Raw genomic sequence first — 24,405 nt, forward strand, 5'->3', positions numbered from 1 at the left:
AGTTGACACAGATTTGTTCAGTATTGCAGTCAATATTTGTAAATCTAGCATTCAAATAAATGTAAATAAACTTGCCCTCAACTCACAAGTAAGCTTTTGAGTGTATAACAGACTATTATCTTATTTATAGATGACCTTATGTATGCATGAAAAAATGTAATTTTATATATATAACAATTACACGGTTGGATATTTCTTCAAGGAAAAAAATAGAAAATACTGCATCGGGACCTGGCAGTGAAGTTTAAAGGGTGACCCTGATTCAAGGGCGGTGCCTTATTAACATCATGCCGCAATATTTTTATTACACAATGATTGACGTCACAGTGGCAGTGGGTTAGTTTCGTGGTTTGCCAACTTTTTGCTAAGAGTGAAAGTATAGATAAGTTTACATTTCAGCTGGATTCCATCGTGCTCAGAGCACATGAGAAGATGGCGTCCTCCATCTTGGAAGCTTGTTACATGTTGAGTTTCCCAACCCTTGCAAAGAATGCAGTTGTCATTCTATTTCTTATTTTTATTATTTACTAAAACTATGTGACGTATACAGCCATATAGGAAACAAAAGGCCTATTGTTTAAATGAGCCATGATTGAAGATCAGGGTGCATTGGTCATGTTGTTTCGATAGCCTGTGGCCTCACCCTTACTCACAAGCACTTTGGGGTCTTTGATGTAGGAAAGGGTCTTGGTGGTCATCTATTCTTTTTGAATTCCGGACGCACTGGGGTCCCCGTACAGAAGCTAGAAACAGAGGTTATATTCTGCACCAGAATGCCAGCATGTTTTTCAGGACCATCTGAATTTCAAGGACTAGTTTTCCCTTCAGTTCTTGTTCCGCTCTGGGTTCCCAGTTTATCTGAAATGTTCATATGTTCTCTCTGCAGGCACATTGTCACATTGTCGCTGTCTGATACCTAGCCATTTGATATCTTTGGTGTATTGCCCCAAAGAGGTGGTGTAAATCTCTTTGTGCCTTATACAGACTAATGTGTCTGAAGGACAATATTCCTTTCTAAGGCGTCTGTGCATGTGACCATGTATAAAGTTTGGTGTATTACAGCGAAAGGTCAAGCCTGTCTAGCTTGTAGCAAATGAATAGCTCTAACGAACAGGAAATCGAAGGTATCGGGTTTGTCCTGCAAACATCCCCCCTCCCCCCGCAAATTTGTCGTCGGAAGCTTCTGTCTGGACCCCCCCAAAGCACACCGCGGTTTTGGCACTGCCAGAGGCACAGTTTGCAGTCACTCTGCTACAAGATGTACATGAGTTTGAGGACAGAGTTCCATTGCTGTTAGAAGGCACTTGTGGGTGAAGTTGCTGGCTCTAACCCTAGGGCTGTGTGTAGATGTATAACTATGTAGAATGTGTGCGTATCGGTAAGATGGGCTCTCTTGAGATCAAACTTTACTTTGTGTTTATTGCAGAATATACTGTGCATCCATTATACATTTTTGTTTTATGTATCATTAGTAATGTGTTTTAGGATAAGAAAACAAGTATTGACTTTATATCATACTTATGCATGTAGATTTGAGTACCTTTAAAATGATGTTGAATAGCGACTTACGAACATTTCAAGTTAGGAACAACTGTTCGTAATGTAACTCGTTCGTAAGTAGAGGAGCGTCTGTATACTGTGTGTGTGTGTGAGAGAGAGAGAGAGAGAGAGAGAGAGAGAGAGAGAGAGAGAGAGAGAGAGAGAGAGAGAACATCGAAAATGAACATTTTGCTCAATTGGTGCCAGTTATGCAACCACACGTAAATTGTTTTATTCTTATCTGTGTGTATGTCAAGCAAGGAGCAGACCTGTAAAGGACGGTAATGGACACATAATCATATGTTGTGGGGGTCTCTCCTTATTACTGAACCTAATCGCTGGCTGATTCCATACCATGGAAGTTTCAGCTTTGCAGTGGGGGTGGCACATGGCAGCCTTAAGCTCCCCCAAAGGTGCCGAGTTTTCTCCCTTCTGCTGAATGAGCGACTGGGAGGAGGTACTGTATGGTGATGAGACCTGTGTTATATTTCAAGCAGATCTCCAGCCAGAATGTCTCTGAAAGACAGGAAAATGTTTGCGAGACACAGCAAAGGGAAGGGTCTAGATTTCTAAGCAATTCGTTGGCGGAGACCAGAGACGTTGCGTGTGAAATCCGCAGGAGTCCCAGTGACGGGTAGTGAGGACTCGGCCTTAGCCAACCTACTCATCTGCAAGTGGCCCCCCAACCTCAGTGGGGGCTGAACACTTGAAAGTCAAGTTATTCCAGGAGTCAGTGGAAGAGGAGCAGGCAAGCATAGCCATCTGGAAGGGAACTTGATTAAGGCTGACAGACGTGACAGCAATGTTTTGCTTTAGTTGGGCAGATAGTTGCCAGAGCACAGAGAGGCTCTTCACAGCCCAGCATATGACAGAATAAACTCGAGGGACCCAAACATCAAATAACAATCATTAAATGCAGACGAGGAGCCTCGGACTTTTCGTTTGTGCCCCCAAATGTGACCCTGCTGTCTTGCCTTCCAAGTTCCTGTGATACGCCTTGAAATCGCAGATGCCACCTCTGGGTTCTTTGCTTTCTTCTAGCTGAAGTCATTTCTAAGTATAAAATTAAGAACACTTTACCCCCAAAATGCCCCTTTTTTGTTGCACATGGCATGCAGGAGCTTTTTGTAGCTATATGAAATGTTATATGAGCGTACAAAAACGGCAGAAATAAAGTTTATTACTGGCTGATGGTAAAAGCAATTTCATATGTAAAATGACAAACTGCTTTGTTATTTTTTGACAGTACTGAAAATGAAAACACTGCCGAATAACCAGCAGTAATAGGGGTGATTTATAACCCTAGTTAACCAGCATGAATGTTGACCCACTACTGATTCCTATTTGATATGTTGTGACCATAATCAATATTGCCAGGCTGTTAATGGCTTTTATGAGCATTTTCTTTTACAGACATAATAAGTGAGACGGAAATGGGAAGGTTCTTATTTCTTGAATGATTGGGCAAGTCTTACTAAACGCTTAATCAAGAGGAATCGTTACTTTGCTCCATAACCCGTAATTTGTGCCATCCTGTCATTAACGATATTAAATGCACATTGTCGTTGTCCACCCCCGAAGGCTGGAAGACCAGCATTAATGTATTTGTTTGTTTTGTTTCCAGCAGAGTCGGTCTGGCTCGCTGGCAGCCGGCCCGACAGGAGCAGAGCAGAATCACTGGCAGTAATTTGAAAAGCCCTTCTCGTGGGTGCTGGAAGTGCCAGCGATTTACGTAGAACGGGAAGTCATGCTGGCCGGAACTGGAGAGCTGACACGGAGACCTGATGTGTGCGTGCGGGCTCAGCGCTGCCCCCAACAGGGCCGTTAGTGCCTGCATATTCCCACCCTTTCCTTCCCTGTGTCTTTACAGAGCAGCCGATAAAGGCTTTGTGAGCAATAACAGCTGCAGCATTCTTGCCTGTTGGGAAACTGCATTTGAAGTACTCCCCACTGTATACCGACACATGGGAAAGTACCTCATAGTTAAAAACGCTACTATTTTCCGTTCTATTAGTTTTGGTACTTTGAGAGTATTCCCTATGATTTGCGTCGCTGTGCCACGGTGGGTCAGTAACTCGACTTTGTTTCCTTCTCCTTGCAGGCACAGTGGTCGTGTTAACCATCTTTTCTCTCACCTTGCAGATTCCATAGACAGTCGAGTAGTAAAGGCAGAAGGTCCCCCTTTTTGGGACACAATTTGATTTGATTCTGTTCATCTAAAACGTCCATTCTGATTCATTCACCAATTATTTAGCCTAAGGAGTAAGATACCACCAATAAGAAAAATGCTATTGAATAATAATATAAGACTCTCAACATTGTACCTTAGCCACTGATGTTTGTTAAAAATGCAAATGTGATAGCTCATCACTTAATCAGTCCAAATGCTAACAAACCTTGGTTAAAATCGTTTTAAATCGTGAAAATGCTGCATCTCTAAAATGCAGTTGCAGCATACGAGAAGTCACTGCACATGTAAGCTGTATACTCGACCAGTAGATGGTGTGTTTCAGTCACACCAGTCGACTGCGGCATGACACTCTCGTTTAATAGCTTAACTAGTCTCTCGTTCACCAACTCTTTCACCAACTCGTTCACTCCTTCGGGTCTCTCTTCCAGAATGAGAACCCTAATGAATGGAGAAACTCTTGGTCATCGACTCACTGACCAACTCAGTCTCAGGTTTAGTTTCTAACCAATCATATGCTCGCTTAAAACACGCCCTTACATGTCTCACTGGCTCTCATTGGCCGAGGTCAAGGAGGGAAGCAGCATTCAGGTTGTACTTCTGAGGACAAGCAGAATAACAAAAAGAATGAATCTTTGCACGGAAGAGAACATAACACCATTGCAGGAGAGCCATGGAGATGCAAACTCCACACACATGTAACCCAGGCGGAGACTCGAACCCGGGTCCCAGAGGCGTGAGGCAACAGTGCTAATCACTGCACCACCATGCCGCCCCCAGTATCGCTCTGCATCTGCGACAAAATAGGCCATTTAATTTGACTGATATCGACATAATATCTTGTTAGGCATATTTAATTAATAAAAAACAAACAAAATATTCCATCTGTCATCTGTTTGCTCATTAATTTTCCTGATGTTTTTAGTTTTTTCCTGTGGCATCGTTTCAGTATCGTATTGAAGTCATGATTTTGGTATCGTGACACTGACCCCCACCCTCACTACAGGACTTTATCAGAGCATTCGTTAGATAGAGAAACCTGGAGAGGGAGGTATGACAGGACATGCGATGACAGGACATGCGATGACAGGACATGCGATGACAGGACATGCGATGCTGTCCGTGTGAGTAACAGCCATCTGTGCACAGCTGACTTTGAGGAATGTGTCTGGAAATCAGGAAACTGGCAATAACTACCCCCCACCCCCAAATTCGACTTGCGTAAAGAAAACCTGCCCCCCCCCCCCCCCCCCCCCCCCCGCCACTCTGAGGTCATGCCAAATGGTTGACAGTTAATATCTTCCCAGTCTGACAAGGATGCCCTTTTGCTTCTTATCGAGTAGAATTTTCCTCATTAGCTAATTAAGCTGGGCCACCTCCTGCGGTCATTTACTGCTCATCAGATGAAATGTCCCCCAGCGACAGGTTCTGCTCCCGAGGTGTTTCGCATGTGACTTTACTGAGTGCCGTGATTGGATGTCCATGATGTCATCATGTGACACGGCACATGTTTCCTGTTTAGGGTTAAAATTTATCCAATGATGTATTTATTTAGCACAATGCTCAATGCCTCATTCAGATGGTCGGCTGACAGTATATCAACGAACAATGAACATCAACAGCAGCACTAGCAATGATGACAAGAGTGGTAAATAATGCCAACAATAAATAACGTTGGACAGTAAAAGAATCACAAAATAACAGAACTGCATCACAGATACAGATGGCAAATGCGAGTGGTGCAGATGAACAACAGTGTACAGTCTACAGTGCCCTTATACCTTATAATTAGCAGCCACTGAATAGTCTTATAGCTTGTGGGTAGAAACTGTTTCTGTTACCTGTCTTGCTTCTAGGTCGCTTTGGATAACGGCATCTGCCAGATGAATAAACGTACCTTCTGGACTGAGTGCTGATGTTTCTGTGCTGTCGACCATAAGGGAAGAGGGAGCGGAGCAGCAATGCAGGGTGACAGGGGGTCGTGATGAGGTCATCGGCCTTTCTGAGACAGCTTGTGGTGGAAATGTCCCACAGTAGACAGCAGATGAGTCTCGCTTATGGCCTGAGCAGTCTGCCTTGCCCTCTCTAGCGCCCCACCATACAGTGAGAAGTTTCCATGAGTGAGGGCTGGATGTATTCTAGGGAGTTTTTCCTTGCCACTGTCGCCTATGGCTTACTCACTGGGGGCTTTGGGTGAGGATACTGTAAAGCGCTTTGAGACAATGTAATGTTGTGATAATGCGCTATATAAAAATAAATTTGTTGTTGTTGTTGTTGTATTCCACTGTGCATCTGTAGAAGGTCACGAGGGCTGCATCTTCATCTCTCATGGGTGTCTGTGGAAGTAGAGATGTTGTTGGGTCATCTTTGTTGTTGTGTCCCTGCGTGGCTAATCCACAGCTTCCTCTCTGATGTAGATGAGAGCACGCCCTGCCTCCTGCTCCCTTACATTGATACCCATCTCCTTGTTTTGGCTGATTAGTAACAGTCCTCACTTGCAAACTCATTCCTGAGCAGGGAATGCAGTGAGGTGCTCCACACTTAGACCTGCTGTGGTGCCTGTGTAGACGAATTGAGTGGAGGAGGTTTTGATTCCTACCTGCATGTGGTTGGGGGTCTGCCAATGAGAAAGTGCACAGTCCAGTATCATATAGAGGCACCAAGTCCAAAGTCCATTAACTTAGTAACAAGGCTCGAGGGAATTCTAAGGTTAAATGCTGAACTATGGTCTATGAACTGTAGTCTGGTACAGAGACTTTATGGTCCAGATGAGTCTGAGTGGAAAGGAGCATCAGTGGGAAGAGCTGCTGGGGTAGAATGCAAAGCAAAGAGAAGGGAGGTCATCCAGGATTTTACAGCAGCCTCTGAATGGGGGAGCACGGTCCTTTAGGCTGTCCATTTAATGTCTGTTTGGGCCTAGAACCAATGCAGTGTTTTTAAAGCAGGTGGGATTCAAAGTGTCCATATATACACCAGCAAGCTTTCAGGATGGGTTCTGAAACTCTTTGCAGACCGGAGTTCTTTTCACGTCTCCCTCAGCGGCCAGACAAGGCAGCGTCATTAGATGCTCGCACAGAAGAATCTTTGCGAGGGTGGAATGCGTGTGGGTCGTGGGGAGAGCAGTCGCTCCGGACATGAGCACTTTTTGGTGTATGAGGCCGGGAGCGCCCTGCCGCACTTGACATCTTCCCCGAGTGCTGCTGTGCTGGGATGGCAATGTGCTCCTTTTATTTTTGCCTGTTTTATATCCATGCTTCTTTTGGCCCGGTCAGCCAGAGCAGCCAATAGCCTTTGAGGACCCATGTTTTGGCCCCGCCTCCAGCCAGATCATCCCTCCAATCCAGTACGGCCACATCCATTAAGGTGGCAGCAAAAAGAAGACTGGAACAAAAGACGAGCCTTTAATGATGAAAGCTGTAACCCGTAGGCTGGTGCCGGGCTTTTTAACGGTCTGTTAAATGACCTATCAGGGCCTGATGCTTCTGCTCTGCCCTGTTATTGTGTGATTTTTATGTCCAGCATCATCGTCATCATCATCTTCATTATCTTACTGCTGAGGGTCACTACAGAGGATTTTTTTTTTCTTGTTATATCTTACCTTAAATAAACAGGGTTGGACATTGGCACCAAAGAGGGGTTTAGTGGTCATTCTATGAGCCAGTATGTGTTTGGTTACAGTCCATCTGTAGTGGCTGTTTCTTCTTCCAACTGATGCTAGCTGACCATCCCTTTGGACAAAAGATATTTTTGGATAACGTGTTTGTTCTGGATAGAATGCTGAAAGAAGCCCAATTCTCCAGCTTCCGCTATTGTTTGATGTGCACAAATGAATCGAGTTAGTGGCCCATAGCTGCAGATGCAATATTAAGATCATCATTCCGTAACGTCCCAGCGAAGTCTCATTAATTAAAGCGGGAACAATGCGTGGCTCACACAGCGGTCTCCCAGGAGCAGGTGTGCGGACCCCTATCTCAAACAGTTTTACTCGCAAACAGGTTTCCGATCCATATCGCGTTTCCTTGGGGTCTGTGCGGCCCGGAAATCGATGCATCTTGGGAATGTTAGGTAGCGGCACTGATGAGAAGATAGAAGCCAATTATCGATATTCGTTCCTCCTTGGGTTTAGCCACATTCGCTCCTTTGCAAATATTTTGTGCTTTGCAGGAGCAAAGGAGGCGTACAGCCACTGGTGTACATCCATTGTACAAGTGCAGGTTCGGTAATTTGTGTTTTCATAGAACTGAAGAAAAATTTTGCAATTAGCGTTGAAAGGTGTTTTGCACCTTATAGCACTAAAGCAGACATATATCTCACTTATTCTTATGGAGGTGCAGGATATGACCATATGCAATATCAGCTGTATAGTGTTTTCCCTGTTTGCTCATACCGAGGTTAGTTTCTCTACTGGGGGGTAAGTTGGAGGTCTCATGAGGCCTCCTAAATTGGGAGGCTATGTAGCCTTAATAAGGGGGTTAGGGTGGGGGCTATATATCCACGGGATCGTCCTGTTAGCCATAAGATAATGAGAAAGTGTTCTCCGTATTCAGCTGGTGCTTTATCCAAAGCAGCACGCATTTCACGGGAAGCAGTCACCCAGTTCCTGGAGCAGTTGGGGTCAATGGTGAAATTACCCTGTGGGATTTGAACTGGTGACCTTCAGATTATAGGCACAGCCTCTATGCGCAGTGAGCCGCTCACCGGCCCCAGCATCTGGTCTGACAAAGAGACTCCTATTTCAGGCATCTTTAATCTCACGTCTGTGTTTGCTTGTAGTGATACCCCCCCCGGGCGAATGTCTTCTCTCTTCCAAGTGAGGGGTTTTATTCTGTTTGCTTAATCTGTACTCCTCTGAATAACTCGGTGTGGAGGAAATACACGGAAATGTACACAACAGTTGAGAAAATGAGTTCAACAGGAATGCAGGGCTTGGGAAACTTGCCGAGCTGCAGTGAGAGGCCTTTGCGAAGCGACTCCTGTAGAACACGGCCGGGCTGCCTGTTCCTGTGTGTGCACTGAAAAACCACTTTGCTTTACACATCAAACAGCATCTGCATGAATCGGACGCCTCCTCTTTGCGAAGCCGCCCGTCTCTCTGTGTATATCTGCCAGTTGTGGTGTATAAATGTGAGTATTCCAGTTCTGGGGATGTTCTGGAACCACTCGCACTAAACATCCACACCTCTTATCGTGTGGCTCACACTGTCATCTCAATTTTCACCCTAAGAGTCCTGTCAGTGTCCGCTCACTGTCACACCAGCCCCTGTTCTGGGCTCCCTGAAGCTCCTGCACAGATTCTTGTACCTCGTTTCCACCAACACAGAGCTGATGCTGGTTCCGGGATGTTTCTCACCTGGTGCCGCTTGAGAACCTGCCAGGGTTTTCACCGGTTTCAAAGCAGAATGAAATGGAAATGTTACATAGGCAGAAATAAAGGAAAGGTCCATATATGAATTCCGTTCTGTGTTTTCGAATTTTAAGCTTTTACGAGCTGCTGAACTGAAAAAATGAGCCTTTACTGAGACAGACGTCTTATAGTTTTGTCTTTTTGTAATAAAGATGACTGGTATAAAGAGAAATTGGGGCGATTAAGAAAGAAACTGGAAATGATGGGGACCCAAGTCGTGAGCTGTATGGGGGGTTTGACCTGCAGCGTGATGTCACTGACGTGACGGTGCCCTTTCCAGCTGTCTGTGTGTGTGCCCTTCTGCACACCCCGAGTCTGAAGCTGCTCTCTGACGCATCGCTGCTTCCTGCTTCCTGTTTCCTGTTTCCTGCCTCCTAAAGTAACTCAAACGGCTAAAACAAATAAGAAATGTACTTCCTCATAATGTCACTTAAATTGGGGACTGTATGCTGATCCAGACCTCATTTATTTTAGATTCTCCTAAGAGAATGTAAATGGCATGTTGTCATGGTGATTAATTGTCTTACTATTTATCTGTACCAATGTTGCACCTCATCTCTCAGTTAAAGTGTAATATTCCCTGTCAGTGTAATGTTATAGCATCAGCTGTATCCTTCAATCACACGGTCATTTACCTACTGGTAGTAACTGTTACCTACTGTAGTAATACAATTGTCTCTATGTCACCCTGTTACCCTTCTCAGTGTAGAATGCAGTGCATCTGTTTTCTGAAAAAGCAGTGCAGCTGATCTCTAAAAGTACAGTGCATTCATTTATAAAAAAAAAAAACAAAAAAAAAAACAAAAGCCGTGCATCTGTTTTCTGAAAATGCAGTGCATTTGTTTTCTGAAAATGCAGTACCCTGGTTATCTGAAAGCGCAGTGCATTTGTTCTCTGGGAGTTCAGCAATTATTTATATATTTTTGGAAGCACGGTGAATTTTTCAGGGAACGCGGCAGATTCACCAGGAGGGGGAGGGCTATGAGGAGGACAGCGAAGCGAGCCACAGGGGGGGCGTGGGGCGGGGGTGTGAATGCGAGTGTGAGCTCTGCTTCACGGCGCCTCCTGCTGCGGACCCACCTCCCTCCAGTGACACCAACACGGAGGTTAAAACCCAACCAGATGATTCCATAACACTTGGTGTAAACAAACTCCCCCAGTCATTAAAAGCTATTCCAGTAACTTTTAATGGGAGTTATAGCTTAACGATGTCCCTTGCCTTTCCATAGGAGAGTTCCCTTCCAATCTGCCGCTGTGTCTGAGATACTCGGGGTGTTTGAAATGTCAGCGAAATGTCAGCCACCGTCCCTGAAATGGGCAGAAGGGGCCTGTGTGCGAGCATGTTGGGGGGGGGGGCGAGGCCTGCGGGCCGTCCCGTGGAGGAGCGGGGAGCCCAGGCTGGAGAGCTTTACTGCGGAGTTATCTCGGGTATAAATGCAGTAATACAGAGAGATCCTTCCGGCACCTTTCAAGGTTGAAGTGAAATAAAATGCGTATCGGGGTAACAGCAGTCTTTCTGAAATGTCGAATATGTGTGTGTGTATGTGGGGGGCGTGGAGGGGGGCTGCTTCAGGGAAGAATGTGGGATGAGTTTATAGAGTTTATAGACTCGGAGGACTCCTCAGTGTGTTGGCCCCCCACCTCGTCACACACACATAGTGACACCCTAATGTGGTAACACCTTATTATGGCAGCCCCCAGACGTGTCAATGAGGCTGTAATTCTGTTAATGAAACTGCGGCAAACTGGTCTGGGTCGACCAGAGCTGCACGTGGGAGAAACTCGGTTGTGGACCGTTCACCTCTTGTTTCTGTCTGAGGAAGGTGTGATCTCTCATTCTTGTGTGTGTGCTGCTCTCAGTCATCTTGAGGCTAAGTCTGATCTGTGTACGCGCTCACTGTTTATAGTTTTAACAGGGAAGTTTGATGAATGATCTGGATGTTTCTGCAGCTCACTGCAGGCTATGTGTAATTATCAGGACGGACAAGGTGCTGAAAATGTGGCAGGGGGGAATCGGTAGATATTAGCGAGCGGGCCAGCTAATTAGCTGGGCACGGTACTCTCACCTACATGCACATTACCGCAACGCGGCAGTGAAATACAAGGGGGCGTATTCCTGTCTGACAGAAGGTAATGGGTGCTGGAGTGCCGCCTCCCTGGATGATGTCGGGCATAATCGATTTCCTTCACATCAGCCTGGGTTTTTAACACAGGCCCCGATTGGTTGTACCCTCCACCTCAATGACGACCAGGTGTCAGTGGGAAGCAGGGAGATGAGCCCCTCCCCCTCCAAATTACTTGTAAGTTACGTGTCAGCAGGGGCCAGACCCCGCCAGGCCTTCCAAGGAATCCGCAAGCTTCTGGTCAACGTGGGCCAGATAGAGCAGACGTCACCTTGTGACCCCGGCTCGCTGCTTTCCGGAATGTTCCTATTCTTCTGCTCCGCCACTGACAGTGAGGGTAAGAGGGTGCTCCTTCATCTGTCTGACGCTCATTTCCTCAAAATCAAGGAGGGAATTTCACACCCCAGAGGACACACCTCCCATCAGGAGCCCCCTTATCCTGTAGTGATACCCCCCCCCCCCCCGCATCTCACTGTCTACAGCCCGTCTCCTGATTTAAAGGTCATTTGGCACGTCAGCTCATTATGAGAGCCTGATGTGGGGGGCCGGCAGGGGGGTGTATGAGGGCAGCGTCGTGGCCCTAGGAGTCCTGTGAGGATATAAAACATCTGGTCGTGAGACTTCCTGTCCCCTTGCTCGCACCCAAGTTCCTGGTCTGGGTTCCCTGAAGCTCCTATATAGAGTCGTTTCACACCAGGGCCGGTGGACGTGCTGAGCCTAAATTCCAACCCGGTTTTTGCATTTACACCAAAAATAACGGCGGTGCAGGGCCGATATATATCCAGGCCAGAGCTAATTTTTCCGGCCCCCAAAACACTGCTGAGCCAGAGTCATGACCGCGTAGGTTAGAGTCGTCAGAGCGGAAAACAAAGGTTTATGAAGAGCTGCAGAGTGAGTTTGAGAAGGGAAGAGTTACGGAGCAAGCTGTGAACAAGTTTTTAAAAATGAAAAAGAATGCAGTAAATAATAAAGTCAAAAAGAGAGCTAAATAAAAATATTGTTGGCTGCCCTAAAAACAACTATCCTGGACTGTTTGGAAACAGACCTGCTAACCAGGTGACCGGAGCATTGAACCCCGCAACCGCATTGGAGGAATCAGATAAGTTGTTACTGTTGTGTTTACTTATAATGTGACTTTTTAAACATTTTTATGGCCATTTTTTTTGTAACGAAAACTTAGCCAACTAATAAGTTACAGCACTAATGCAGCAATATAGAGAGAAGAATTTGATTTCGGTGAACCAGCTAGTGATTTATAGCGTACAGCTATTTGCTTTGTTACAGCAATGAAAGTAACACTCACATGCTATCTTAAGTGAAATTTATGAATCGTGTCCCACCCATCCGTGGTGAGAGCTTCGTGCGGAAGAGGTAATAGAGTCTTGTACCTTGTTTCCACCAACATAGAGCCGGAACTGGTGCGGGGCTGGTTCTCGCTTGGTGCCTGTTGAAAACCTGCCCGCTTTTCCAGTGGGTTCAAAAAAGAAGGGAATGTTACCTAGGTGGCAGTGAGAGTAAAGTAAAGGTCTGAATGAATTCTGTGTTCTGGAATTTATTTCGATCTGTTTCAAACTTTATGTTTTTATAAGATGCTGAACTGAAAAAATTGAGCTTTTACGGAGACAAAAGTTTTGCATACGCTCTGTCTCTGTTGCAACTTTAGTCTTCGTTTGACTGTATTTCTCCCTAGTCTATGTGTGTGTTTATCCTTGCTTGCTGTTGCTCCCCACAATAAAAGTCTGCTAAAAATTGAACTTTGCTGTCCACCTCATGATCTCTTCGCCACTCAGGCACCACAATATTTTATTTATTCAACCTACGATGTTTATAATTTATTACTAAATCTGGCCAGCAAATCAATCTTTCATTTTTCTCAGAATAAAAAAAAAATTTTTTTTTTCACTAATAAGCTGCCTGGCTGTTTCACTGTCGGCACCAGCAAAATTAGACTAAATTGTATCGGTTATGGATTGAACTATCTGGGTATGTAGAAGGTTTGGACGCAGTAGCCCGTCCAACTTTTTACAGATCCAAATTCTGAGACCAGCTTTTCTCTGGTGCCCAAGGCCGACTTTTAGCCGTGGAAACGCACGGACCCAGTTCTGGATTGGAAAAAAGCCCAGCACTGCCATGGTGAAAATGCTGCCTGTCACTAAACGGTGGAGTTCTGGTTGAGCCTCCCACACACAGTCAGAGAAGGCCTGAGGGTTTAATTAGAGACTTCCGGGTGTTAATGACTGGGGCTGAAGTTGGCCACCCTGAGGTCGTCGTCGCATTCTCACCTGCAGCTGGCGCTGTGAGGGCCTCCCTGGTCAGCCAACGGAACCACATCACAGGCATGGGGGTGCTGGCGGTTCATTGCAGGGACTTCAGAAGTACAGGGGCCTGGTAAGGTTAATAATTGGAATTAAAGAGCAGTTTCAGAAGGAAAAGAGAAGAAATGAGTTTGGCCTTGTACTTCATGGATGGGTGGTGGGATGGACTGGGGTTTACTGCAGGGGCAGACCTCAATGCACCATACTAAACACGAAGGTGGGGGCAGCTGCAATCAATCAGCACCGCAAACCTCAGTCTGCAGACGGCCGTTGCCTCGATCCTGTCCGTCCATCTGCATCGCACAGAAACAGGCAGTCGTCTTGCTAAAATGAAGCCGCACAGGGCCAGCATTACCGGCCTCAATCTGCAGCGTCTTGCGCCTGTCCCGTCGTGAGCAAATTAACTCGCAGTAAGTGTCTGTCGGCCATCAGCTGCTATCGTCCTGCCGGTGCCGCAAGCCATAATCTTCACCCGTTTAGGATCGAAAAGCATGGTCCCCTCATGGGATCCCAGTGTTCCATTTGGGTGGTGCCACGTTTTGCATGTTCAGGTTCCTAGATCCAGAAATGACAAAGGCAGGAGAACAGGACTATATCACTGCCAATCTCATGCCTCAGTTTCTAATTAAACAGCCCTTTAAATGCTGATTGACCCCATGCCCCCCCCCCCACAGAATATACAGTTTGAGGGTGCGGCCTACAGGTGTTCTTTGACAGCCCAAAATATTGATAGATGGCCGATTATGCTGGACTGCAGCTCCTCTTCAATAAACTAGATTAAAAGGGAGGTGTCAGCCAGACCTTAAAGGGGAGGTGTCAGCCAGACCTTAAAGGGGAGGTGTCAGCCACTCTGGCCTGTTATGAGGGCGTCATGCTCACAGAGCGTGATGAAGCGCATTATGAGCATGCCAAAATGTGCGTTACCATCACTAACTGAAGGTCCCTCTTGTCACCTAAATGTGGTACCTTCAACGTGGCCTCTGATTCTGCAGTTCTAATGCCGTCTGATCGCAGGGAGGCTGGAGAATACATTACGTCACTGCAGCCTCTGAAATCCGATTTGTTCAATGTCTGATGCTTGCTGGGATCGTACACATATTCAGGGAGCTTTTCCACCGCACCAGGTACTTTTGGTCTGGTACTTACAGTACTTTACCTTTTTCTATGATTTCTGGTCGAGTACTAGTACCAAAAGTTGCAGTACCCTAAGTACCAAACCAGCTGGGGTACTTCTTTGGTACTTCGGTACTTTGCAGTTGAAACGCTTTCTTTGTCAAGTGATTATGCAAATACCCTGTTGCTGAAACACAATAGAAACGACGCCTTGAAAAAAGTTATGAAACTCAGAAACAATGATAAAGTAAAATAAATACATAAATAAGTAAATAAATAATAATAATAATATATGCATAGACAAATGAAGAAGCCAAAGCTTATGTTAGAATCTGGCCAGAAGAACAGATACATCAAGATGTATATGGTACAACAATAAATAAAGTATTTTGTATAATACACTAGGACAGCGTGGTATTGGAAAATTTCCGCAGTGTGATTTCATTGTAATATTGCGGTATTGACAAAGCAAAGAAACGGTCCAGCCTAAATTTCTCACAGACCTTCCTAGGAGTGATTTAAACAGCAGAGACGATTATGATTGTCTTGGAGAGCATGTGCGAAAGGTAAACGTTAAAATGATTTTTTAAAACATGTACTGGGTAATCTTGAAAAGGAATAATCATTAAAATTACTAAAGTTATATTTTTCTTTCTTTTCTTCATTTTTTTCAGTTTTAGCGAAACTTTAACCCTCTGCGCTATAATGTACGTACAGAATAGACGGTAAGAAAAAGCCTGATCTTAAGCTATATATATACATATATGTATATGGGACTCTGCGGCTGTTAGCCAAGCGTCCGTTGATTGTCCTAGTTCCCGCCACAGCCTCTGAGATTCCTGCCCGTGCTCCATTTACCCGCATGGCGGACAGGGATGGCACACCGGCACTCAGCCTCCAGCATGCGTCGGCTGCTCTGCCGTCCCGCTTTTTATTCCCGCTTGATATTACTCTGCAAGTGCAGCCCGTCGCCAGCCAGAGCTGACTGGCCGCTTCTGCGGGTGTTCATTTTGTTGCACGCACACACAAGTACACACCCAGACACACACAGACACACAGCAACGGAGAAGCACACGCATGCAGTCTGCAGCGTGTGTCTGTGCATGTAGTGTGGATGCAAAGGAAGCCCAAGAGGCGCGTTCTCAAGGAATTCACTGCCCCGAAAGTCGTGCTACTATGACGACAGCAGTTAGAGGGAACAGGAGTGCGGGCAATGTGTTGCCGAGCAGATTAGGGCGGCGTGCGTGTCATCAGAAGGTCGCTGGTTCAAATCCTGTGGATGGCAGAGCAATTTCACCAGTGGGCCTTTGAGCTGGGCCCTTAACCCCCAGCTGCTCCAGGGACAAGCTGATCCTGCTCTCTCGACCGTGCAATGCTGTGGCCAAAAGCATCCGCATTTATTTATTTAATTCTAATCGTAATGATTTTCGGCGGGGTGGTGGAGCGTGGGGGTGACGTGAGGCACTCATACATTCCTGTGGTTCATCTCCTGAGAGTCACTTTGTTGAGGGAGGGGGGGTCGCCATTTAACCCAAAGGAAACGTGGCCATTGCGATGAGTTGGCGGGAAAACACACCGAGCAGTCTGAGCCAAGCCTAACAATCAGAGCAACGCATGAGCCGCCGAATGCGACCTGACTCTGCCCGGACCCGGCAAAGCCCAAATGTGTCAAGGGTGGGTCAGCATATTGAGAAGCGGGTGGTAATAGGGGCGTGGCTCCAGCCAGATGGGGATGCCCGTTTAACGCAATGCCCAGATGCGGGCCAGCACCTCTCGGCATGGCAGAGAGTAGCTTCTCCCTCTCACCCCAAGGTGCCTGCCACATGCCGCATCTTCTGATTGGCTCTTTTACTTCGTGCTGGCCAATAACCACTCTCCGTCAGATCAGAGGCCCGACAGCTCACTAGGAGGTATGACCCGCATCCAGGCAGAAGCGTTAGAGGATCTGCTGGTGGGGAACGTCTCATGGTGCCAGACTTTGTGGGCCTGGTGACGGAAACTCGCCTGCTTTTCTCTCGGCTCTTTTACCGATCGATTGTTACATCGATCATGCAGGCGGCCACACGCCATCGGCAAGACTGTCACCATTCTCTAACCACCCCCATCTCCTCACGCTGACTGCCTCGTTTGTTTTCCAAAATGGCTTCGTGAACCAGACCGGAAACGGGAATCTGAAAGGGTGTTATTTATACATGCCTTTTGAAATGCATACATACCAATTTAAATTTGTACATGCCCTTTAAATGCATGTACAATGCGTCTGCTATGCATTTAGCATCGCCTCGAGGCCGCCGCTAGCTGGGGCCGCTGTACTGTGCCGTTACATTTGCCGACCCCGAGCCGTGACAGCCAGCGACAGGCCCAGAGCTGCTCACCGGGGGCCATTGCCACGAGGTCGCGTCCCACACAATGCAGTAATTTCAACCTTCAAGCTCATTTACACACGGTGCCAGAGAGCCATATTTCACACTCTCTCTGGCCGCTCGGGGGGGCGGGAGGTCAGAACACCAGATTCCCTCCGGCTGATACTCCACTTCCCCTCCCATATGGTGTAATGTGATCAGGCTGCGATGGGTGAGTTCAATGGGCCGGCGGTGGCCATGGTGGTCAGCCAACACTTGCACTCTGAAATCCCAGGAAGGGCATGAGGTCGCGGCCCATGTTTCAGCGTCCATCCTTCATGGGAAACTTCACGCTGCAGAGTGACTGGGCGTCAGGAGCTCTGCTCTTTACTCTCCATTAAGTCGCTCCACATTCCCGTCCTGCAGGGAACCCAGGTGATATTCTTAGTGTCCCCCATTGACTAATACACCCCCCTTCAAAGTTTAAATGATATTGTGTTGGAGGGCTGGGGATGCAGGCTGGCCTTACCTCTAGGGGGCTCTGCAAGTTGCACGCTTGGATAAATGATTGCAGAGGGAGGGGGTTGCAGCCCCAGGCAAGGCCGGCTCTTTCTCTGTTCTGCTCGGTGGAGTCCGTCCTTATGTGCCACTGTCTAACTCGTATCCCTTTCCTGTGTATTGGGACAGGGAACAGGCACGGGAGGGGGCCCCAACGAGGACAGCGGGAAGAGCAGCGGCAGGACGACACCTGAAGGCCGGCGGGAAAACGCGCTGAGGACGGCGACCATGAGGCAGCAGCCGGCAGCCGCCCTGCAAATCGTCATTTGACAAGGAGCAGGCGCGGCTCGCACCAGGAGAGGATCCCCCTCCCCCATTAATCTAATCGGCCCCCGTGGCGGCGAGGATGCCCCTGGGTCCTCTCGTGTGAAGGCACAGCCACCGGGTCACACACGCCCCCGGCCCCTCCCCACCCCAGCGGGGCAAAGATGCGCCCATGGACGGGTTCCTGGCGCTGGATCACGCTGGTGCTGCTGGCCTGGGGCACCCTGCTTTTCTACATCGGGGGCCACCTGGTCCGCGACAGCGAGCACCCCGAACGCTCCAGCCGCGAGCTCTCCAAGATCCTGGCCAAGCTGGAGCGCCTCAAGCAGCAGAACGAGGACCTGCGGCGCATGGCCGAGTCCCTCAGGTAACGGGGGGTTGGGGGGCATGGCCAAGTCCCTCAGGTAACGGGGGGTAGGATGGCATGGCCGGGGGTGGGCGGTTTTACCACAGGCGTGTCGTGCACAGTGCTGTACAGAAGTCTCCAGCAGATCTTCATGCTGGTGTCAAAAAATTTATATTAGGTCTTACAAAATGTGTTAGCTTAGCCATTTCAGAACCTCTCCTAACGTTAGCCCAGGATTTGCAGGAACCACCCAATACATCCATGTATTTTTTGGCTCGACCACTAGCGCACCTTGATTGGCTAGTCAATACCCCATTGACTTTTTTTTTTTAACTAATTTAGATAAATAATTAATTGAGCTGGTGGAGAAATGCATTGAATGCATGGAATAGCTGAGGAGAGGTTTGGGTTCTGAAGCACTGTCTTCTAGTCATCCAACAAGAAATCGGTAACTTTTTGGAGAACAGGAGAAATTCTTGTTCGTTTTTATCGACTTAAGCGACTCTTAAGTTGTACATGTTCTAATGTTTCATTGTTCTTTTTTTCTGAGCAAATATACGCTTCCTACTAAGATAAATATATTTAAACATTTCCTTTGACTGCCTAAGACTTTTTCACATCACTGCACTGTTTGTCAGTTAATTCAGTCCCATATATGAATCAGTCTTTAGGTTACATTCATTTTGTTCCCAGTGGAGATTCCATCTGAAATGTCACCAGTTACTTTCAGATTAGTTCTTGGACACCTTAACTGGTCTGCTTCACTCACCTGGCAGGTTTATTGGGTACAGATGCTGGCCAGCGAAAGGCCCAGGGGTCGCGGTGCAGCGCACTTTGGTCGTGCAGAGACCCCATATTCTAGTGGAAAACTAGTTGGAATTCCTGTCAGGGTGGGATGGTGCATGGCGGAGGAGTGATGGAGTGCAGAGGCCTTTGGGAATCAGTGAGCAGAGGTTGGTAAACAGCCCAGCAATGCTGACACGGTCTCTGGGCGCGATCCTGAGGATGCCGGAGTGGATGCCTGGCCATGCATAATCCATCGGGGATGCAAACACATATCAGGAGGAAATAAAAAAATATGTAAATGTCAAGGAATACTGTTATTTCCCCTCAACCTTTGTGCCAATTTGCTCTGATTGGGCTGCTCTCACATTTTCTTAATCTGCAATCAAGCTCAGCGCAGCATCATGGTGCTTCACCACACACCACGGTCTGGGGGGCCCTGATTGGGCAGGCTGAGGGGTACGCTGTGGCCTGGGGGGCCCTGATTGGGCAGGCAGAGGGGTATGCTGTGGCCTGGGGGGCCCTGATTGGTCAGGCTGAGGGGCAAGCTGTGGCCTGGGGGGCCCTGATTGGGCAGGCCGAGGGGCAGAGCGAGATCCTGACGCTCACGCTTTTGCCAGGTGACACCTGCCATGCTGACCTAAGGCATGCTCTTTCACTGCATAATCAGCACGTTTGCAGTGGGGGTGGTGGGGGAGGGGGACCTGTTTGTTATCGACACTCTTCCTTCGGCTCTTTTTTGGCTTTTATTCAAAGCAACCTACAGTTGAGCCAGTAGGGTTAGCCAGTGTCATTGGAGCAATCGAGGTTAAGGGCCCGACGGTGACATCATTATGACAACCATGGGATTTTATCCGGCAACCTTCCAATCAGACACAGTGTCCTGACCACTGAGCACCGCGCACCTCACCCCGCAGTGTAGAAGCCAGGGTCTTAGACACACACACACACACACACACACAGCCCTCTAGTAGATGGAACCAAAAATCCACAGGACCACCTGGGCACTGCCGAGGAAAGCTGGCCAGCATGTCAGTCACTGCCGCTTGGGGGGGTTACAGTAACAGAGAGGCTGTGTGACAGAGCAAGGCAGCCCAGGGCGTCAGAGAGACTTAGGGGAGGGCAGCACTCAGGAGATCCATCTACGGGTGCGGCCCCACCCACCCCGACCATCGGCTGTCCCCCTCCGCGAGGGCAGTGACATCTGCTGGGGGCTGGTGAGCTTAAGTGACAGCGGCAGGACGGCATGGGGGACGTTGGGGGTACAGGGGTAGTGGGGGCCCGGATGATGGACAGGGGGAAGCGCCTGAGGCACGGCCGTACCCCGGCCAGAGGTGGGAGCAGGATACGGTGGCCGGTGACAGGATGACGGGAGGAAGAGGAGTGGCAGGGGGGATTGGAGGACCGCAAGTGGGTCGGGGAACCGAGGAACCGAGAGACCGATACCTGAAGGAGAGGGAGGGAGACTTTGGCCGTCGCCTGCAATCAGTCGTTAGCGTTTCATCCAGTGAAGCTGCTGCCTCTTCTTCCTCCTGTATCAGTGGATCCTTTCCCTCGCAGCGCAGCCCCACATCTGTGCAAAATCCTCTCGCTCGATGTGCATGCGCTCGGGAGTTCACTCTCTTTTCTTATGACCAGAGTCTAGAAAATGAACCTTGAAAACTCATGTTTTGTACACTTTCTCCTTTTGCTCTCTAGAAGGTTAGTATACCAGTGACTGGATGGCGCCCCCTGCTGTCAGTTTGGACTGACGAGTTGCCGGGCAGCATGTAGCACGTCAGGCTTGTGGGTCTTCAGCACGATAAGCGGAGGAAACGCGTTGCTCCTGCTGCTCCTCCACCACGGAGTTCCTCAGACATGCGTGTGAACGGCGTCTCCTTCGGAGCGCCTGTGAGTTTGTGCTTCGTTTAGGCGCCTGATTGTGAAATCAGCGTGGGATCAAATTCAATTTGCTGAAAGTAAAGAATGAGAGCTGGACCTGTGGGGGGTTTCATCCGTCATCCCGTCGCCGGTGGTCCTGGAGCATGGCGCCCTGTTCACGGGACACGGTAGCCAGGGATGGAGCCCGGGAGACTCTCCGATGGGCCGCGGAAAATAAACAGCCAAGCCTTTATTTAACTACAGCGCAGGCACCTCAGGCTACTAATTTGTCACGACAGACAGGTTTCCATTTCCTGCACCGTGGTGGGACGCTACCCTTTTTACATCTGCTGTTGTTTTAATAAAACAATGGTTTCGTGTGACTGCCTCTTTTTTCACTTCAGACGCATTTTCGGATTCGTTTCACCCAGTGCATTGTGGGAGAAGATAAACAGTACAGCATTCCATCAGAGGTACTTAGATTTTCAATGTTTAGGTGACCTCATCCCACAGTGACTTTCTGACACTGTGAGTATATCAGCCTATCTTCTGCTGTTCTGATTTAATCCACTATACATCTAATTAAACAGTTATTGTTGTCCATTTATTCCTCTTCCGAAATAACAGATTAGCTTGCTTTTAATCTTGCTATAACAATGACACACAATTGAATTATTGGTATGTGTGAATAAAGGTGATTTTCCATTGCCTTGTCGGCGAGCTTCCTCACAGCGTGCTGATGCTCTCACAGAGCTCGCCTCCTCCAAGGCCACATAGCCTCTGTATTGAAATACATTTCTTAAACCACTGATTGGCTCATTGTCATTTGATGGAAGCAGTATAATGCAGGAGGTCCTTTGGGAGGGCTAAGGTTTAAGGAGTCTAGCTTGGAGCTAGAAGCTGTCACTTTCAAATCCGAGGTCCAGTGCTTGTCCAGCGGGGCATGGTGGAGCAGCATGCATGCATCACGACTGTGAGCAGGGATGGGAACACGTCACTCATTGGCAAGTCCGAGTCAAGTCTCTAGTCAAAACATCGGGAGTCCAAGTCAAGTCTCGAGTCATGTGTGCTCAAGTCCATGTCGAGTCCAAGTCTTCAGTCTGAGTCGATTGCAAGTCAGTGGCTGAAGTAGAATAAAGTGTGAGGAACTGGGAGTTTTTAGTTCCACAAAAATGTTCTGAGGGCAAAACAGAAAATGATTAGTTCAGAGAGGTAACCAATCAGATTGTAGAGGAGGTGGGTCCAAGCAACTCGAGGAGGCGGAACCAAGACGTAACCAGATTTAATTTGTCCCACCTCCTCAAGTTGCTTGAACCCACCTCTTATCTCTCTGAACCAATCATTTTTCATTCTCCCTTCAGCACATTTTTGTATAAGTAAAACTCCCACGAGGAAATGATGCTGGTCTGAGCAGCAGCTGGAGCACTTGCTCTTGAGTGAGGAACTTAACCTGAATGCATTGCAAAAAAAAGACTGCTAACAGGAGAGTCACTCCCTAAGATGCAAATTATGCCTTTCTGATTCTGCTCCCATTGCTGCCCCGGTTACCCTGTGACTGAGCCCCACTATCCAAAGTGGCCTCACTGCAGAATCAGATATGCTTGCTGGGTGCCTCTGGGAGTAGCGGGGACGCTCCCCATGGAGCCATTCTGTGGGCAAGAGGCCTCTCCATGGCATACATTCCTCTCTTAGCTAGCTGTTCGCCTAGCAGACACTCTCTCTTGTGAAGTGACTCACAAGGCTGACTCGGGGTCTGCTGGGAACGCTGTCCCAGCCCAGGGCATATCTGCACGGGAGCACAGACACTCTGTAACAGTGCGGTCAAGTATCAGCTCTGTGCCACAGGAGGCTTCCCCCAATCAAGAACTATTTCCTTCCAGTTAGTGCATGATCGCTTCCATGATTGGTTCTTTCTTGGAGGGGATCGACGTGTCGTGTCCATCCAGAAAGGTGTGATGGACGTTCTCCAGCTGTGTTTCCAAGCACAAGTTCCTCAGTGATCTCCCATGAGAACCCCTGGTTTGTGTGTGTGTGTATGAGTGTGTGTATGAGTGTGTGCATGTGTCAGGAAGCATACCTTGTGTTTGAGGAGAGAGAATGAGAAAATGGAAGAGCAGGGAGATGAAAAGAGAGTGGAAATGGGAGGGGGTGGGGGGTGGGGGGGGGGACTAGTTAATAGGCCTGAATGGAAAATTGCCTTGGCCTTTATACTCAGATCACACACGCGGTTGTCTGTGATTTCCGCGGGCTGCTCGCTCACTCCGTCCTTGCTTGCTGAAAAGCACCCGCCATGTCTGACATTGCGCGTTGATTTAGTTTCCGCTCGTCTTCGCCAGATATAACGGCAGCGTGACCGTCGGGGCCTTGCACGTCCGCCCGCTAATTGGCAGTTAAAAGTTCCGACACGGAGCTAATGTTGGACGCACTAACGAGCGGGGGGATCGTCTGCAGAGGTTCATTGGTGGCTGTTTTATCTGCACTGTCTCTGATGGGGAGGAACGGCAAAACCAACACAGGGGGGCTCCTGGGGTTGGGGAGCCTGGTGTGGCCACCGTCAGCAGCTTCTTTTTATCTCTAACCACTAAAGAATTTGCCAGAAGGTCAGATTCATCCAGTTAACAGTTAGAAGTGCTGAGATAGGCTGAATCCCAGCACACTGTCTGACCCCCGGGAGCTGGGCTGATAACCGCTCCTCCACACTCTGCCCCCATCCCCATTTAAAACAGAGTCTCTCCCTTGCCGCCCCCCCCCCCCCCCCCCAGGATACCTGAGGGCCAAGCTGAGGCAGGGCCCATGGCAGCTAGCCGCCTCCACACCCTGGAGGACCAGCTGATCCGAGCTAAGGAGAAGATCAGCAACTTCCAGAGGGTTTCCACAGATGGTAAGGAGGAGCTCGATACACCCGGGCAGGGGAAGGAAGCAGAACTGCGGAGGAGTGGAGGAGAAGGAGTAAGAGGAACCGAGCGGCTGGAACATATGTGTAAGCTGCACTGTATTGTGGGAAATATGCCATTTTTACTATGAAGTCAAAACCAGGAGTTAATAACAACCAATCGTGTGTGAGAGGAACTGGTGCAATTTTACAGAATAAAAATGATGGATGAGTGAGCTTGTTGAGTGGTTGCCATTCTAGTCACGGAGCTGACAAACTAATCACTGGGTTTAAGTTTGCATAGCCCTTTCCTGTATGAAGGTAAAAACCAGGCGAGTTTGATCTTACCCAGGTCGGTTAGTGTGCTGCGTAAAACACACAGAAATGCTCGCTAAGTATTAAGGCCTCAAGAAGTGTGTGGTAAATGCACAGCTTTCTGAAGAACAGTCGATTCAGACAACACAGAAGTGGAATTGCTCCAAAATTACATACAGGCAGTCCCAAAAAAGCCCCAACGGCAAGAGAAATGAACTGAAATGGTGTTTGTGGGAGGTTAGTTTGGAAGAAAGTGTTGCTTTAAGCTTACAAAGGACCATCTGGATGATGCTGTTCTATGTTATTGACCGCTAACAAAAAAGTTCTGTTTGGTATGAATGACATGCCATGGATGTGCCAAAGTTTGTGATGTTCTTCTCCTC

The 24,405-nt window shown here is 48.1% G+C and overlaps 1 protein-coding gene across 4 annotated transcripts in view; it reads left to right on the forward strand.

Annotated features, from left to right (window-relative positions):
* Positions 1 to 24,405, forward strand: part of fut8b (fucosyltransferase 8b (alpha (1,6) fucosyltransferase)) — a 52,471-nt gene that overhangs the window by 15,144 nt on the left and 12,922 nt on the right. For 2 of the 4 annotated variants that reach the window (XM_048985617.1, XM_048985618.1), the window contains exons 2-3: positions 17,712 to 18,213; positions 23,598 to 23,815. In XM_048985617.1, the coding sequence (XP_048841574.1) occupies positions 18,011 to 18,213; positions 23,598 to 23,815 (421 nt within the window). In that variant the 5' untranslated portion in view covers positions 17,712 to 18,010. The remainder of the gene's footprint in view (positions 1 to 17,711; positions 18,214 to 23,597; positions 23,816 to 24,405) is intronic. The other 2 variants (XM_048985619.1, XM_048985620.1) reach the window with 1 other exon arrangement.

This window comes from Brienomyrus brachyistius, chromosome 19 (assembly GCF_023856365.1).
Source record: "Brienomyrus brachyistius isolate T26 chromosome 19, BBRACH_0.4, whole genome shotgun sequence".
NCBI classification, from domain to species: Eukaryota; Metazoa; Chordata; class Actinopteri; order Osteoglossiformes; family Mormyridae; genus Brienomyrus; species Brienomyrus brachyistius.